Below are 13691 nucleotides of genomic sequence, written 5' to 3'. Positions count from 1 at the left end.
GCTCCAGCCCGCGGGGGCTCGGCCTGGCTTCGTTCCTGCCCGTGGAAAACCCTCGTGGCCGCCCGGGAGGGGTTTCACCCCCGGCTCCCCAGCTCCGCACCGGGCACTCTGAAGCCCAGATTGTGTTTGTTTATCCCGGAGCGTTCCCAAAGGCAGGGAGATGGGAACTGGGACACAGCCCTGCGGCGAGCAGAGTTTTCCCTGGGGGATGGAAGGAGGAAGATGGAGGAGAGCGAGTTTGGGGCAGTCCTGGGAGTTTTTTAATTTTTTTTTTTTTACTAGAAAGCAGCTGAGTTGTGCGCCGGCTCCTTGCAATGATGGGCGCATGGATGTGGCTCTTTGGCCATTTCCAGGGTGGGAATGTCGCCTTTGTGTCCGGGCAGGGCTGTCCGGCCCTGCGGGGCATCCCCCGGGCAGGATCCCTGCGGGTTTCAGGGAGAATCGGGCTCAAATTCACTCCGAAGCTTTGTTGCGCTTGTTGGGAGAATGGAGCCGGGCTGTTCCTTGTTTGAGAGGGATCGAGGGAATGGCTCCGGCCGTTCCTCAGGAGCAGACTGTGCTCTGCCTTCCTGGCCTTGAATTATCAGCCTCTAATAACCATGACATTCCACTAAATAGAACTTTGGAAAACTTCAGTTTCCCTCATTCTCTTTCTTCCTCACCTCCAACACAAGGGAGTCACTGGCACATATTGACTAAAACTCATTTCTCCTGCTCTTGCAGGCCTGAAACCACATGGAGTTTATCAGGATTAGCTTTTTTCCTTCCTTTTTTTTTCTCTTTAAGAGCTTGGTTCAAGAGCAGGCTACTGAACCCACTGCTGATTCCTGAGATAAAATGTCTTGGCCTGTGCTCTGCAGAGATGCCAGATTTCATCTTAAAGGGGTTTTTCTAGCAGTTTCTCGCTGCTAAATTGAAGTAGTTGGTATTTCCAAAGGCTGGTGTGGCACAGAAAGCCTTGTTTGTGCTGGCATCTGGGGACAGATGTAACAAACAGATGTTTATGGCTGGCTTTACAGGGAAAAGACAAGTGTTTCTGCTCAGTTTTGAAGGGATTCAGAGATTAAAGAATTTAAATTATGTTAGTTCAGTTTTCCAGCTGGTTTGTGCCCTGCTTTATTGGCTGGTGCTGCTGCTGGGCATCCACCTTGTGCCCTCCCATGCAGGATGGGTCCCCCAGGTGGGGCTGGAAGCTGCCTGGACAGGGTGGATGGGCTGGGGCTGAGTTCAGTGCCCTGCATGAGTTCAGTCACTCCATCCTGCTGGGGTAAATGCAGCTTCTCTCTGTGGTCAGGTCCTAGGGGGTGCTGCCCCCAAAGTTCTTTAATTCCTGGATTCCCTCAGACCAAACTGCTCTGACCAATCATCCAAACTGTTCTTTCCTCTGCAGCACTTACCCCTTCTGGTGCATTTAAGGAGCTCAGAGGCTCATTCCTGGGAGCTGCAAACCCAGGGATGTCTGGTGCTTGTGAAACACCAAGTTCCATGTGTAACCTAGGTGTGGTCCCCAACGCCTGGCAGGGTGACACACGGCCTGGGAGGCTGAGCAGCTCTTCCCAGGAGCCTGCCCTGTATCCCTGGAAACTGATCCAGGGCTCGGGCCTGAGCCCTTGAGCGATTCCCAAGGTGTGGTGTTTCCCACAAGGAGCCTCCTCACACTGAGCAGCAGGTCGGTGGCCGGCCATCCAAAGGGATCAGAGCGGTGCCAGCAGAGCTGCCAGTGCCACCCCACAGGGGAGCCACCAGGTGGGCTGGGAGCAGAGGTGGCACTGACACGGTGGCCCCGCTCTGGTTGGATGCAGCGCACCCAACAGACACCAAAATCCGGTTATTTTGGTGTGCCCAGGTCTAGACAACCCAAAATACGTACTCGAGTGGGACAGGGCTGCTCAGCCCAGCCAGCCTTTCCCCTCACAGGCACTTAGGTCATGTTTCAAAACAATGACTAAGTGCTCTATTTTAACAGATCCCTCGTGCCAGTCCAAAATACCCAGATGCAGCACGTTGGTACTGATACAGCCACCACAAAGCTGGTTTTCCTCACATCAGGGGGCTTCTGCCACTGCTGGTTCCCAGCTCTGTTTTGGGCAGTCAGTGTGTGATGCCAGAGTTTTAATGCAGCTTCCACATTTCCAACAGCTCTTTTATTTAGCAGCAGGAACCTTATCAGCTCTCAGGTGGGATTTGCTCAGAGCTGTCTGTTGGCAAAGCACGAGATGCACACGGAGGGAGAAATTCCTGAGGCAGGAGGAAGCTCCTGTGCCAACAACTCCTGACAGGAGCATGCAGCCAGGTGGGGTCAGGCCCTGCTCCCAGGGAACAAGGGGCAGGATGAGGGGAAACAGCCTCAGGCTGTGCCAGGGAGCTTAAGGTTGGATATTTGGGAAAATTTCCTAATGGAAAAGGTTGTCCAGCCCTGCTGCAGGCTCTCCAGGGCAGTGGTGGAGTCCCCATGTGTGGTGGGAGTTTTGCAAAGCTTGAAAGGGAGCAAACACCCCCAAAAAAGAATTGTATTGGGCTGTTTCTCTGCTGTGCTTTTAATGAACTGTTGGCTCCAGAACGTGGGGCTGTCACTACTTGAAGCCCCACAGGATTCCTGGTGTCTGCTCCCCTCGTGGAGAACATCTTGTTTAAAGGTCACGCTTCTGGGCTGTGTGTGATGTGTTCAGTTGGGATGCAGCAGTGGGAGATAGAACATGATCCACAAAATGAATCCTAATGCAGCCTTGTCTCCACTATCCTGCTGTAAATGATGGCACGTGTGGATTACAGGAGACTGGGATCACCAGGAATGGTTTCTGTTATCGTTTGTGAGCAGTGGGGCTGATGATAATTTACAGGCACGCCGGCGTTCCCAGGAGCCCCTGCCTGCTCTGCCTTCCCTGGATCCAGAGTGGCTGTCCTGGGATGCCACCAGGCTTGGGACAGCCCTGGGCAGGGCCTGAGGACAAACCTTGCACCTCCAGTGCCGGGGCAGTGCTGGGTTCCTCTGCACAAGAGACTCCGAGGGGCTGCAGTGTGTCCAGGGCAGGGGAGGGTCTGGGGAACCAGGAAAGGCTGAGGGAGCTGGGCAGGGGCTGCAGAATCCCTGAGGGAGCTGGGCAGGGGCTGCAGAATCCCTGAGGGAGCCGGGCAGGGGCTGCAGAATCCCTGAGGAGCTGGGCAGGGGCTGCAGAATCCCTGAGGAGCTGGGCAGGGGCTGCAGAATCCCTGAGGGAGCTGGGCAGGGGCTGCAGAATCCCTGAGGAGCTGGAAGGGGCTGCAGAATCCCTGAGGAGCTGGAAGGGGCTGCAGAATCCCTGAGGAGCCGGCAGGGCTGCAGAATCCCTGAGGAGCCAGGCAGGGGCTGCAGAATCCCTGAGGAGCTGGAAGGGGCTGCAGAATCCCTGAGGGAGCTGGAAGGGGCTGCAGAATCCCTGAGGGAGCGGGAAGGGGCTGCAGAATCCCTGAGGAGCTGGGCAGGGCTCAGCCTGGAGCAAAGGAGGCTCAGGGGCCCTTTGGCTCTGCACAGCTCCTGCCAGGAGGGGTTTGGGATCTGCTCCCAGGAACAGGGACAGGAGCAGAGGGAACGGCCCCAGGCTGGGCCAGGGGAGCTCAGGGTGGATTTTGGGAATATTCCTTCATGGAAAAGTTCTCCAGCCCTGGCACAGCTGCCCAGGACAGTGCTGAGTGCCCATCCCTGGAGGAGTTTAACATCCCTGTGGATGTGGCACTTGGGGACATGGGGCAGTGCTGGGAACAGTTCAATTCCTGGCCTAAAAGGGCTTTTCCAACCTAAACAATTCCATCATTCCACAGCTGGACCAGCTGCAGGTTCCACCTGGCTGTGCTGCTGCTGGGAGTTGTGGCTGGGATGTTCCAGTGGAGATCACAACTGCTGCAGGCCAAAGCTGAGCTGGGACACACCAGTGTCCTCCTGGCAGCTGCCAGGGTGGAAGCTGTGTGTGCAGAATCTGACTGGATTTATGTGGGTTTGATGCCTCTTGGTTGTTTGGAAAGCAAAGCTTTTGATTACAAATTATCTTTTTCTGTAGGAAGCTGTTGGTGTCCCATTTCTAGTTGCTTTTTCATCTTGGAATTTATATATATATATAAAGTTATTTTCTATATACATAAAGGAAAAAAAACAACCCAGATCTCTGTGCAGCTTTGAAAACTTTTTGAAAGGGAATTTTTAATGAATTATTTTATTTTATATGAGTTACTTTAAAGGTCCCTTCCAACCTGAACCTCCATGATTCCAAGGGTGCCTTGTCCCAAATCTCAGCTCCTTGGTTCAGACAAGCACAGGGGATGCAGAACTCTCTGTGGTCCAGGCAAAGCCAGAGCAGGCTCACACCCAGGAGGTGCTGCCAGCCCAGTGCCCACCCGTACGCTGTACAAATTTAACTGATTGGAAAAGTGGAGGGATTTATTTAGCACATGAGTCCTCTGGGCTGAGGGGATGGATTAAGGAGGTGCAGGTTCACTGCTCCCTTCCCTGGCTTAGGCTGGAAAAAACAGAATTGTTGTGACTGGAGGAGCTCAAACTTCCTTGTGTGTCTGGCCCGGAGAGATAATGAGTCATGTGTGGCCATGGCTGAGCAGCTCTCCACAATCCCAGCTCATTATCTAAATGTCTGATTTGGCTCCTGAGCCCCCTGTTTCCAGGATTTCATTTTCTTTCCTGGGATTTCATTACCTTCCTCGGGCTGAGCTGATCTTTTGACAAGGAAAGCGCTCGGATTTCCAAGGTATGGATAGGAAAGAGTGTTTCAGGCTGGGGATAAAGAACATTTTTGTGTGCCTGACTTCCTTTCATGCAGGGCCTCTCCAGGAGCTGGTCGGTGCTCCGTGGCCATGAATGCCAATGGATCCTGTGTATAGACACATTCCTGCAGTGCTGCAGCCTTGGCAGAGGCGCTGGGAGCCAGGAGAAAGCAGACACGAAAGGTCATGTCTGTTTAGTTAGGTCTGCTCAATTCTTCTTTTGAGGAGCTGTAACTGTAGCTGAATGGGCAAAAGTGCCAGAAATGGAGAGTTCCCAGGCAGGAATGGCAGTGCTGGGGCCTCAGGAGCTGGCAATCCTCGGAGCTGCTGGGTTTTCTCTTTTCACAGCTGCATCACTTCCAAACCCAAACCTGGGAGAGCTCGGGTCGGTCCTGCTGCTGCTCCCCCTCTGTTGGTTTAAAGTGACCTGAACACTTCCCGAGCAGTGCTGCTGCTGCCTCCCTGCCCTTTGAGAGGGAAAAGCTCCACACAGGAAGCCTTTTCCTTGGTAAATAACCCTGGTGGCCTTTGAAGTCCCTGATAGCCTGGGAAAGCCTTTGAAGGCTCAAGGTGTCCAGCGGGGAAGGGCCCGGCCCATTCACATGGAGATGGAATTCCTCACATATCTGAGCACGGGCAGCTTCCAAGCTATCTTATCTGGGGGAGTGCCAGGCTCAGGAGAAAAGCTCAATAACAACAGCTCTTCCTGCTCCTTGGGGTCTGAGTGCAGGATTTCATACCTTGGCTGGGAGTTGCAGGAAATGCATCTCATCCCACTGGAAAACTGACTTGGAGGAAGATCAGGCTCTCTGTGGCAATTAGTAAATCAGTCTTACCTTTTTTTTTTCCTCTTTCTTCTTTTAAATATGTTTGAATATCCATTTCTGCATTTAGGGAGCTCTACTCATGCTCACCTCATTTGTATTCGTTGCTGCTGTTGAATATGGATGTGAATCATGCAGATCATTCATTCAGTTCTCCCTGCAAGTTGTGCCTGGTGAGATTTCCCTGCTGTGTGACTTGCCTGGGGCTGAGGGAATAATTCCTTATCTCTGTTCCCCAGGAGCCCTTTGGCTGCTTATCAGGGAGCTGGGAATCCCCTGCTCCCTCAGTTCTAAGGGCTGTGGGCAGGGACCGATTTATTGGGAAAAACCTTCAGTTTGTGCTGCTCTGAAGAGGCTTTGCTGGTGGCAAGGCTGCAAAAGGAGCACTGGAGAACAAACCTTGAGGAAAAACACAACCCCTGGGACATGAGAGTACCCAGCAATATGTGACTGGATTGTAGAGTCACAGAATCCCAGGGTGGTTTGTGTTGGATGGACCTTCAATCCCATTTTTATCCCACCCCTGCCATGGCAGGGACACTTCCACTGTCTCAGGCTGCTCCCAGCCTGTCCCTGTTCCAGAGATCCTTTGTGGGGCAGCCACAAAGTTTCTGTTCTGATCCAGCAAACTTGGCTTTGATGCTTTGCACAGGTTCATTTTCGTGGTCTGAAAAAAAAAAAAAAAGACAGAGAATCCTGTAGTACTGATAAAATGCCTCTGAAACAACAGAAATGTGGGTGTTCAGCTGCAACAGGATATCTGGAAACTCCCACTGTAAATCAGGATGGAATTGGTGCCCTGCGGCTTTAAAGCATTTTAGTCTGGATAAAGCTTGAACTCAAATATAAAAATGAAAAACCTTTCCCAAGGGGAGTGGGCTTCTAGTAGGCAGTGGGGTTATTTAAATATACAATTATTCTGCTTATAAAAGCTGCTGCGATGTTCCAAAAAGCTTTGTGAAATAAGAACTATCGAGGAAGTAGTAATTAAAAGTCTCTGTGTCACTCAAATTTATTAAACTGGTGCCATCGAGGTCAGGGAAGAGGGAGGCAGAAAAAAATCACGCTGCAATAAACACGTATTTATAATCCTGAGTGCATGCATGGTGTTATCCAGGCTGTGGCTGTTGCAGTTGGAAAAGCTGGGTCTGTCCATGATAAATTAGCTTGTTTATTCCTACCCTGCAGTCGCTTAGGGTAATGAAGCAGAAGCCCTTTGTGTGTGCTCGCTGGGAAGTGCTGGCTGGCTCCGGAGGGGGTAATTGAGTAGAAAAGCAGAATGCTCCCGGTGCCGGGAGAAGTTAAATCCCCCCGAGGTCAGGGGGATTCAGCCTTTAATCAGTGTGGACACAATGCAATTGAGAGTTTGCAAAGGGCTTGTTTATGGTGCTGGAGCAAGGGTCGGTGGTTAATGGCAGTGCTGGGATGAGAAGGTGCAGGGTGTGATTGCCAAGGTGAGCTCAGAGGGAGTGGGAATCCTGGAGCCTGAGGGCAGGACAAAGGAGGTGTTTGAGGCTCCATCACAGGAGCTTTTTGAAGATCTGCTGAATTTATTGAAATTAAAATACTGAGTGATGGTGGCTCCTACCCAAGCCTAGGTGTATGTAATATACACCCCCAAAAATGCTAAAAAATTGAGTTTGCTTGTCTCAGTAATTTTTTTTTACCCAGATTTAAGTCTAAATCCAGAGAAGCAGTGTGGTTTTCTTTCTTTGAGGACTAGCTCTTGAGGGAAACCCCTTGGACCTTGTTTTCTGCTGTCCTGGTGGGATCAGGCCCTGAGCACCCTGCCCTGACCTCCTGGTGAATGGGAAGGATGAAATTCTGTGCAGGATTGTTTCAGGCAGTGAGACACAGCTGAGGTGGCCCTGGCAGTCCATGGGAAGCCCTCCCTGGGCAGTGGTGGCCACACTGGGGAAGGTGTCCAGCTCTCCAAGTGTTTGCTGGCTAAAACCATCACAGGGAGCAGCAGGATCTGCTCTGCCCCTGCAATTTGGGATTTCTGCAGTGAGCTGGGCACCTTTGCAGGCCCAGCTGGAGGAGATGCAGAGGCAGAAGTCTAGGGGAAATTTGGATAAATAGATACAGGGAAGGAATTGTTCCTTGTGAGGGTGGGCAGGCCCTGGATCCCTGGCAGTGCCCAGGCCAGGCTGGACACTGGGGTTGGAGCACCTGGGACAGTGGGAGGTGTCCCTGCCATGGCAGGGCTTTGGAATGAGACAAACTTTAAGGTCTCTGTCACTCTGTGATGCTGTGGCAGTGCTGGCAGCTCCAGCACCTCCTGCCCATGGCTTTTGGCACTGCTGGTGCCCCCTGGCACGAGGGCTCTGTGCCCCACGGCTGCCCTGGGGCTCCTGGCTGGGCTGGCTCCCAGAGAGCTGCACTGCCCTGCTCCTGCCCAGCCTCCCCTGGGAGCTCTGCTCCCCTCCTGCTCCAAGTGGGACCTGCGTTCCTGCTCTCTCATGGCAGGCAGCAGCACCAGGCTGCTGCACCGTGCTGTGCACACAGAGCTGCTCAATCACTCCATTATTTACAGAGATCCTGGATCCGTGGGGCTGCTGCACCCCCGGGCTGGGGGCAGAGGGGCTGGGGCAGCCCTTGGCACCGCAGCACAGCCCAAATCCCTGGGTGAGAGCTTTGTTTTGCATAGCACTTTGTAATGCTCTTGGCTGGGTTGGCTGCAGCTCCACAAAGCGTTTTTTTTCCACTTGGTTCAACGCTCACTTGGATTGAGTGGGCCAGGAGCCAGATCAGTAATGGAAGCCAAGTGGCGGCGTTTGTTTGGTGCGCGATTCCCGACGAGGAATATGTATAGTAATTGTCTCATGCTCCTCAAAGCTGGAACTTTGGCAGAGGGGAGGCTGCAGGGAGCGTGCCAAGTGTTTAAAATCATAATCAGGCAGTGATGAAAACATGTATTTATGGCTATAATGAGTTGCATCAAAGCAAGAAACGTTCGGCTTCTCTGTAGAGGGAACGCTGTCTCTTAATTCAGAAATGCCTTCGAAATCACCCAGAATGTGTCAGAGTTAAAGAGCTCAGAGATCTCAGCTGAAATGCCTGGCTTACTTCACAGCAATATTCCTGATACTCCCTTGCAGCTGCAGCTCTAGCTGTGGTTCCTGGGCTCTGCATGGAGGCACGGCAGAGGAATCAGCATTTATTGCAGTGTTTTATGCACTGTGGGCACGTCATGAGAGTTCTGTAACCCTGGGCTTGCAGCTTCATTTGTGTTTGTTTGTGGAGTGCTTTGTTTTATTCTACTTTGCTGTTTCTTGATGCAGTATTTAGGGTGGATATTGTGAAAAGTTCTTCCCCAGAGGGTGCTGGCACTGCCCAGATCCCCAGGGAATGGGCACGGCCCTGAGGCTGCCAGAGCAGCTCCAGGGGAGTTTGGATAGCTCTGCCAGGATGCCCAGGGTGGGATTTGGGGTGTCTGTGCAGGGCCAGGGGCTGGATCAATGATCCTTGTGAGTTGCAGTTCAGGATATGTCCTGATTCTGATATCATTAACTTGTTTGGTTTTGGGGTTGTCTGAGTGTTGTGTGATTCCTGCATAAAGCAAGGGTTTGGAATGCAGCAGTGCAACAGTGCATCCCAGGAGCTGGGATCCATCAGGGAGTTCTCCTGAATCCTTTCAGTGGGAAAAGCCCTCTAAGGTCAGCGAGTCCAACCATTAACCCACCTGGAGCCCACCCTTATCCCAGCATCCCTGTGCCTCTGGAGCTGGAAGAAACTCAGTGCTGTGAAAAAATGGAAAAAATGCAGTTGATAAACATTTGGCTTTTGAGTAACTTCCTCCTGCCTGGCGTTGAGTCACCGCTGGCTGCCCGTGGGAAGCCGTGTGGATGTCACCCTGTGCCGAGGTGGCACGCTGGCCAAGGTGCTCCACAGGGCTCCTGGCTGCCATCCCAAACGGCTCCAGAGCTGCTGGGATGATCCTGCTGTGCCCAAATTACAAGGGAGCCACGGCTGAATCATCTGGGTGTAGCAGTGTGGGGCTGGGGGCAGCCAGGAGCCCTGGCTGGGAGGTGAAGCTCACTCTGGGGTTGTTTTCCTCCTTGCAATATTGGGAGTTTGTAGGGTGGTGTTACTGCTGCTGGAGTTTTGGGGGGAGCTGTGATCTGTAAGGGAAGTCCTGGATGATCAGAATGAGGATGGTGCCAACATGAAAATCACCTTCTGCAGAGTCTCACTTCCCATGCCACTCACTGCCTGGGGGGAAATCTTCCTGCCCGAGGAGATGTGTGGCCTTGCATGGTGCAAATCCCCGTGGTAAATCTTCCTGCCCTGCAGGACCACGAGGTCTGGAATTAGTTTATCCATCCAGGTTTCTCTGGGCACATGCTTTCTGTGTGGATTTGCTTGGGTGAGCACAGAGAAAGGAGAAGAGTTCAGTAAATCAGGCTGATTTTGTGTGACCGAGGTATCTGAGACTGAACCAGCAGATCCCAGCCCTTCAATTAATCCTAATTTGATCCCACTACAAAGTCAGTAATACATCTGTGGATGTAATAAACTTAATTACTTGACTGTGAGATCAAAGAGCTGTGAAGGAGCAGCACTGGGTGCATTTGTTTTAAATTGCCTTCAAAGAGGCGAGCGGGGAGCTGCGAGTTTGGGTGGGGAAGCCGCCGTGTCAGATGTCTGCAGATGCTACAAGTGTGGTTCTCTTGCATTGCCAGCCCCCAGCCCCACGACAGCTGTTCCCTACATGTCAGTGAAGTGCATTGACGTGAGGAAGAACCACCACAAAGCCAAGTGGCTGATGCCCTGGGGACCCAACCACTGCAAGAAGCTGAAGGACTTCGACGAGGCCGTGAGCCGGCAGATCGAGGCCAACGACATCGTGTTCGCCGTGCACATCCCGCTGCCCAGCAAGGAGATGAGCCCCTGGTTCCAGTTCATGCTCTTCATCATGCAGCTGGACATCGCCTTCAAGATGGACAACGACCTCAGTAAGTGCCTGGCACAGGGAGCTTGGCTCTCATTGCCCAGAGGGCCTCCCCTAGAGGGGTTTTTACCTCGTGTGTGAGTTGTGGTGGTGCCACACAGTGAGGTGGTGCTGCAGCACTTCCTGAATCTGGCAATTGGTGATCCTGGAATGGTTTGGGTTGGGAGGGACCTCAAAGTCCATCCAGTGCCACCCCTGCCATGGCAGGGACCCCTCCCACTGTCCCAGGGTGTCCAGCCTGGCCTTGGGCACTGCCAGGGATCCAGGGGCAGCCACAGCCAATCTGGGAATTCTCTTCCCACCCTGCCAGGGAACAATTCCCAATTCCCAATGTCCCATCCAGCCCTGCCCTCTGGCAATGGGAGCCTTCCCCTGTGTTAAAAATCCCTATTTAAAAATCATCCTTTTCCACCCCTGCCATGGCAGGGACACCTCCCACTGTCCCAGGCTGCTCCAACCCAGCCTTGGGCACTGCCCCAGCTGCTCTGGGCACCTGTGCCAGGGCCTGCCCACCCTCACAGCCAGGAATCCCTTCCCAATATCTAACTTTAATTCCCCTCCTCTCCATTTGAAGCTATTACATAAATACTAAGTAAATATATAACACCCTCCCTGACACACAAAACACACAACTCCCCCCCCAAAGTCAGAAATAATCCTGCACTAAAACCTGCAAAATTATGTTGAGAGCAGCAAGGGCAAGACTGCACTGGCCCTCCCTGGAAGGGAAGCTGTCCATGTGTTTGCATGTTTTAAAGTGTTTGGGGAAATCCCTCTCTAACTATAAGGCACAGTGAATAAACAATTTGCTTTCCAGACTGGTTGGGCTGGCTGTGTGGAGCTGCTGCCCTGGCTCCAGCCTGGCTGTGGGGCTGGCTCCACGCTCAGGGATCCGTGGGGTGGAATCAGGGAGTTAGTGGGGGTTAGAAGATTTGTAGCTATCTTTGTGTCCTTGACCCCTTCCTGCTCAGCGTGGAACTGTTCCTCCAGCTATTTATCCCAAAATCCCAGACTGGTTTGGGTTGGGAAGGACCTCAGAGCTCCAGTCCCACCTCCCACACCTTCCACTATCCCAGGCTGCTCCAGCCCTGTCTCACTTTCAGCACTTGCAGAGATGGGGCAGGGATGATTTAACACATTATCATTAAGATAAGTTGGAAATGAGATTGTACAAAGCTTTCACCTGTGTTCTTATCCCTGTAATTATCTCTGAAATACAGAGAGAGCAGCTTTGTGCCTTTATTAAGGCCTCACCTCCTTCCACTTGGACAGATGATTGCATTAGGGAAACAGCTCTTCATTCCAAGGATTTTCAAGCTGAACCACCGTGCTGGAGTCAGGAGCTGGCCGAGCCCTTGGAGCAGCTGCTGGAATGCTGACCCAGCCTCTGGCAGCAGTTCTGCTGCAAGAGCAGAGCCTTTGCTTGGGCTTTGAGCCCTTCAGTGACCGAGTCCTGCACTGCTGGGGGGCTTCTTGGAGATCTCAAAGCAGATCAGCTCATCTAGGGCTGCCCCCTGCGTAATAAAAAGGAGGTTTGGGGATTGTCCAACACTTTGTACCAAGCTGCAAGCAGGTGTAAATTAAATGTAGAATCTCAGGAACAAGTAGCACATTTCTTGCTTGCTTGATTGTGTTGTAACAGCTCTTACAGAAATAAACAGCAGGCTTGTTAAGCTGAATTAATTGCACCTGTGTGTCTGCCCCTGCTGTTAAATGAAAGGGCCCCATTGATCAGGTGATTGGGCTGAGCTCCTCGAAAGGGACAGCAATAAGGATGTGAAATAACCTCAGTTCTTCCTCTAAAGCAACAATTCAATTTCTTCTCTCTGGGGCTCTGAGCCCTCCAGGCCTCCTCCTGCTGTGGCTGATGCCAGCAGGGGCTGGTGCCAAACCAGGGCCACTCCTGGAAGGCACCACAGCTGCTGAGGCCTCTGCTCACTGTCCTGAAACACTTCTGGGAGCTGCCTCAGACCATCCAGGAGAGCAGCACTGCTGGGAGCTGCACAGCATTCATCCTCCTGAGGAAGCTGCTGCCTGGGGCATGTCCTGCCCTCCTGCTCCTCTGCAGGGTCTGAAGGTGCTGAGCACAGTCCTGGGCCCTGCCAGCTCCCCTTGGCCTTCACCAGGGAGGTTTCTGAGCCACTTCAAACTGTCTCCTGCTTTTTTCCTCCAAGGCCCTTCATTGTCCTCTTCCCCTGCAATTCCTAAGCAATGCCAAGGCACAGAGTAAACCTGCATTTGGTTTTTTCAGGGTGCTGGGTGCCAAAACCCTCCTGGGGCAGGGGCAGCTGGGCTGTGCCTCTTGGGAAATGTTGGTAACTCATGGCTGACTCCTCATCCACAGAGAGTCAGACCTGTGTCAGCTCTCCCCATCCAGGACCTGTGTCAGCTCTCCTCTTCCAGGACCTGTCAGCTCTCCTCTTCCAGCCAGAAAGGGTTTTTCAGGGACACAGGGGAAGGGCAGCCCTGGTAAGGTGCCCTGAGAGAGCCTGGCAGGGGCTGAGCCTCCTGGAACACCCCATGGGATCTCTCCTTTCAGAGGAGCAACCAGCCCTGATCACCTCACCTTGGGTGAGGAACTCCCTCTGGACTTCCAGTGGTTTTGAAACAGAGTTTTTTGGAATGCAGATGTTTAGAAGCTGAGTTTATCCTTCCCAGAAAGCTGGGAGAGAATCAGGCTGTTCCTCTGAGGAAGAGGCAATTTCTATTTCTGTGCTGTCCCTTTCCTTTCTTGATGCATTGTGCACTCAATTATTAAAACCCCTTCCCAGAACTGGGAAGGAAGGAGATGGAGTTTCTTTGCAGCTGGAAAGCAACTGTGTACAGCGAGAGGGCAGAGTGCTGCAGCCTCCTTTTCTAATTCATCCAGCCTTGGGCTTTTTGGTAGGTTTTGTAATTTTAGCGAGCTGCTGAAGCATGGAAGTGTAATGGAAATAATTCCAGCTTTTCTGCTTGCCTGCCATAGGCTTCTCCCCAGCCAGCTGTGTTAGTGTGCAGCTGGCACAGAGCCCCCTCCTGAAACTGCTCCACTATTTTTAGGCCATTGTAATGTGAGTGAAGATATCCTGGGCAAGTATTGTCCTACAAAGTGATTCATGGAAAAGATCCTGGGCAGTGAAATGCCAGTGGGAAAAATGACACTGGTGGTGTTTGGAGCATGAGCA

General features: G+C 52.4%; 1 protein-coding gene across 1 annotated transcript in view; it reads left to right on the top strand.

Moving 5' to 3' along the window:
* Positions 1–13691, top strand: part of WLS (Wnt ligand secretion mediator) — a 30733-nt gene that overhangs the window by 946 nt on the left and 16096 nt on the right. Inside the window, exon 2 of the mRNA XM_064719662.1 lies at positions 10259–10531. Within this exon, the coding sequence (XP_064575732.1) occupies positions 10259–10531 (273 nt within the window). The remainder of the gene's footprint in view (positions 1–10258; positions 10532–13691) is intronic.

Source organism: Zonotrichia leucophrys, chromosome 8 (assembly GCF_028769735.1).
Source record: "Zonotrichia leucophrys gambelii isolate GWCS_2022_RI chromosome 8, RI_Zleu_2.0, whole genome shotgun sequence".
NCBI lineage: Eukaryota > Metazoa > Chordata > Aves > Passeriformes > Passerellidae > Zonotrichia > Zonotrichia leucophrys.
This window is presented reverse-complemented; position numbering and strand designations above follow the sequence as displayed.